The sequence below is a fragment of the Bison bison genome, unplaced genomic scaffold (assembly GCF_000754665.1).
Source record: "Bison bison bison isolate TAMUID 2011002044 unplaced genomic scaffold, Bison_UMD1.0 scf7180017864365, whole genome shotgun sequence".
NCBI lineage: Eukaryota > Metazoa > Chordata > Mammalia > Artiodactyla > Bovidae > Bison > Bison bison.
In genome coordinates this window covers 1,296,882-1,301,369 of record NW_011494937.1, presented here as the reverse complement: position 1 = coordinate 1,301,369, position 4,488 = coordinate 1,296,882, and the positions used below count along the sequence as shown (strand labels likewise).

General features: G+C 51.5%; 1 protein-coding gene across 1 annotated transcript; it reads left to right on the top strand.

Annotated features, from left to right (window-relative positions):
* Positions 1-2,023: 2,023 nt before the first annotated feature.
* RLN3 (relaxin 3) lies at positions 2,024-3,799 on the top strand. The gene is made up of 2 exons (XM_010855519.1): positions 2,024-2,201; positions 3,570-3,799. The coding sequence occupies exons 1-2, from the start codon at positions 2,024-2,026 to the stop codon at positions 3,797-3,799; spliced, it is 408 nt and encodes a 135-aa protein (XP_010853821.1).
* The last annotated feature ends 689 nt before the right edge of the window (positions 3,800-4,488 follow it).

Sequence of the window (4,488 nt, the reverse complement as noted above, 5' to 3'; positions counted from 1 at the left end):
TCAGCTTTAGCATCAGTTCTTCCAAAGAACACCCAGGACTGATCTCCTTCAGAATGGACTGGTTGGATCTCCTTGCAGTTCAAGGGACTCTCAAGAGTCTTCTCCAACACCACAGTTCAAAAGCATCAGTTCTTCGGTGCTCAGCTTTCTTCACAGTCCAACTCTCACATCCATACATGACCACTGGAAAAACCATAGCCTAGACTAGACGGACCTTTGTTGGCAAAGTAATGTTCCTGCTTTTTAATATGCTATCTAGGTTGGTCATAACTTTCCTTCCAAGGAGTAATCGTCTTTTAATTTCATGGCTGCAATCACCATCTGCAGTGATTTTGGAGCCCACTTATTCCAGGAGCCCACTAATCTGACTGCTGCCCCTTCTCGCCTCATTAAAGGTGATCTGTTCCTGTAAAGTGCGGTCTTGTTTTTTTTTTTCTCGAACCTCACCTTCTCTAACTCCCTTTCCTTACACACTCCAGTATTCTTGCCTGGAGAATCCCATGGACAGAGAAACCTGGCCGGCTACAGTCCATGGGGTCGCACAAGAGTCAGACACAACTGAGCATGCGTTCACACACAGATTCTCAGATGCTCTGCAAGTGGTGCCCAGCGATCTGTATTTTAACAAGCCCTCCAGATTCTGAGGCTGGCTCAGATTTTGAGAACCATTATCATAGGTTATGGAGAGGATTAAATTGATTAAACAATATCTGAAATATTTAGAGCAGTGCCTGGCCCCATAGCCCACACAGTGTAAGCGCTCACTATTGTTATTACAGAAGAGGCCCAGGACCCTAGCAGTAGGGTGGTAATGAGGGGCTGGTCGTGCCCTCCCTCCCAGTCTGGTGGGGGTCTGGGTTCCTGCTGATAGCTTACGGTGAACGGTGTCGGATTCATGATCTCCGAAGAAGATTTAGCTTCAGGACCAGGTACCAGCTTGATCACTAACAGCTGTTGCATAGCAGAGTTTTATTAAAGTGAAAAAGAGAAAGCTTTTGACATAGACATTAGGAGGGGGACAGAGAGTGCCCCACTTGCTAGTCTTAGCAAGGAGCTATATACTTTTTAGTTGGTTATTAACAATAAATCAAAAGAACGTCTCAAGGTTGTAAAGATCTTATCAGACCCACTCCCACAATATACATTTTATAAAGTGATAGGATTAGTCAGAAGGTTCTCAGGAAGGAGAAACATGTCCTCAAGCAGGATACATTGTTGTTATATAGTCGTTGGTACAGAATTTAAGGAAAAACATATCCTTGAGCAAGATGAGTTGTTTTGCTGTGTAATCATCAGCTCAGGAAATGGCAACCCACTCCAGTATTCTTGCCTGGAGAATCCCGTGGATAGAGGAGCCTGGTGGGCTACTGTCTATGGAGTTGCACAGAGTCAAACATGACTGAAGCGACTTAGCATGCATGCATGCATTGGAGAAGGAAATGGCAACCCACTCCAGTATTCTTGCCTGGAGAATACCAGGGCCAGAGGAGTCTGGTTGGCTGCCTTCTATGGGGTCGCACAGAGTCGGACACAACTGAAGCGACTTAGCAGCAGCAACAGCCGCTCAGGGCTTAAAGAAAAAAAGTTTGTCTTTTTCTCCTCCTTGAGAACTCCAGACCCCTATCTCACCCTTAAGAACTCCTAGACCCCTTTCTCCTCCTTAGGGACCCCGGACTTCTTATCAACCTACCTAAGAATTGACTCCCTCACTGGTCTCTGCTGAGCGGAGGCCTTCTCACCTCTCTCTGTTGAAGATGACAGCTGGTGATGACAGCTGGGCCACGTCACCCTATTCCTTCGAAAGGTTATCACTTGGTCCAGGAAACGGGAAAGGTCAGGGTTGGGGGGTGGGCATGCCCACCTCCCCTCTGCTGATGGAGATAAAGGAGGTCACTCAGCTCCTACAGGACAGGAGGGGGAAGCTAGGATGTATAAATGAGGGGCCAGGAGGCAGTAGAGGCACCAATCACCAGGAAGCTGCCTTGCCGTGCCCATTCTCGCCTCTCAGGCAGCCCCGTCCAGCATGGTCAGACACCTGGTCCTGCTGCTGCTGGCCCTGGGGGTGCTGACTGGGGAGCTCTTGCCAAGGACCGAGGCCCGGGCAACAGCCTATGGAGTGAAACTCTGCGGCCGTGAATTCATCCGAGCGGTCATCTTCACCTGTGGGGGCTCCCGGTGGAGACGTGCCCACGACGCTGTGGGTAAGGCTGAGGAGGTAGTGTGTGTGGCCGCAGGATTGATGGGCATGAGGTGGGTCCCAGAAACCAGAGACAGAAGTGAGATGAGGGGCTGGGGCAGGAAGGTCCTCCCTTCACCACATGCAGCTGGGGAGATGGGCCAGGCCCTTGAAGCTGTGCCAAGGCTGAGGGAGCCCGTTGGCAGAGCTGCAGAGCTGAGATGGGGGTGGCGGGGGGGTGAGCGGCAAACCATTTGAACCAGCTAGAAGTCTGGGACGCTTGCTATGTGTGAGCCCTGTGTTACGCAAGGCTGCTGTTTGCCCAACCCTGGTCAGTGCCATTCAGAAGCCAAAACTAAAGTGTTTTCCAAGCCTCAGGGAAGGGAATAAGAGGAGTGTGGTGAGGACAAGGCTAGATTTACCACCTAATAGGTGAGTCTCCTACCAAGTTGCTTTTCTTCCCTGATCAGCTTTATCTGCAAATAGGAGGCACAGTTCCTGTATCTTGCACGTTTGTTAAGTGGCAAAATTGAGTCTAAACCGATTAGGACAAAACTGAGTGCTTACCCTATATCAGATGCTATTTAAAGTTGTTTTTTTTTTCTTAATGCATATTAGTTAAGTCATCTACTCTGTATAAAACTCTACAAGGTAGAAGCTTTTAAAAATTTTTTGATGTGGACCATTTTTAAAGTCTTTATTGAATTTGTTACAATACTGCTTCTGTTTCAAGAAGCATGTGGGATCTTAGCTTTCCAACCAGGGATCAAACCTGGATTCCCCGCATTGGAAGGCAACGCCTTACCACTGGACCGCCAGGGAACTCCCAGGAGTTATTATTATCCCCACTTTGCAGGCAAGGAAGCTGAAGCTCAAGGATGATACCTGGACTAGGGCTCAGTCAGTTCAGCTCCCAGACATGTGTTTTTCACCATCAGGTCCTCAATAACTACGCAGGAGGGGGAAAGCTGGGCTTCCCAGGTGGCGCTAGTGGTATCCAAACCTGCCTGACAAGATGCAGGTTTGATCCCTGGGTTCCATCCTTGGGTCGTGAATGTCCTCTGGAGGAGGGCATGGTAACCCACTCCAGTATTCTTGCCTGAGGAATTCCATGGACTGAGGAGCCTGGTGGGCTATGGTCCATAAGTTTGAAAAGAGTCGGACACAACTGAAATGACTTGGCACGCAGGGCAAAACCTATGACAGAAGAGGAAAGTCAAGCTCAGTGGGGTTAAGTTGCTCATCAAAGAAGGAACCCACGTCTGAGCAGAATCAAAGTCTATACTCACGAGGCTTATTCACACTCAAGAACAGAGAAGTAGCTGGGCCAGCCCGGAGCTGGGACTCTGGGTGTGACACAGTCCCGAGCACTAACTCTTCTCATCTTTTGCAGAAGATACCTTCCCAGAGATGGACACTGACTCGGAGAGTGAGCTGGATGAGGCAGTGGCCTCCAGCGAGTGGCTGGCCCTGACCAAGTCCCCTCAGGCCTTCTATGGGGGCCGACAGGACTGGCAGGGAACCCCAGGGTCTCTGAGGGGCAGACGCGACGTCCTGGCTGGCCTGTCGAGCAGCTGCTGCAAGCGGGGCTGCAGCAAGAGCGAAATCGGCAGACTCTGCTAGAAGCGAAACTGGGCGGCGGGGGGTGGGGGGGGGCACCAGGGTCAATACCCCAGCCCTGCCATCCACCTGACCGGTGTCCGGCTGGGCACTTGTTTCTGGCCCCTCACGCGTTCATTCATCAGCAAGTCACAGAGGTCCGGCACTGTGGGCTCAGACTGCCCCCACCCAACCCTGATCTTTGAGCAGTCCATCCCACCCCTGAGCAAGCTATGCCGCAACCTGGCCAGATGGGGACCCTGACGTCTCAGCAGCCCATACGATGCCTTTCCTGGCCTGTTCTGTCTCCTTCTGTCTCTATTTACCCAAACTGGCCACACTCAGACCTTGCCCAAGCTGCGACTCTCCCCTGTCCCAACTGTGACTCTCTCCTGTCCCACCTGTGGCCATTCGCCAGCCCAAATTATGCCCCCATCCCATTCCAGCCTTCCTGCCTGCCAGCCCCTCTGCCTATCAGCCCCTCTCCCTCCAACCCCGCCCGCGGTGGGGGGAGGTTCTAAAGCTGTAGACCCCAGGGTTGGTGGAAGGACTCCTGGGTTTTCTTCGTATCCTGGGGTGGGAAGCTCAGTGTGTGTGTGGTGGGAACGGATCAGAACCTTTTCCAGCCCCTCAAAATAAAAAGTTGCAAAAGACTTGGCAGTGTGTGATGTCTGGGAAGGGAAAGAGCACGCCCTCAGCGCAGCCCCCACCCC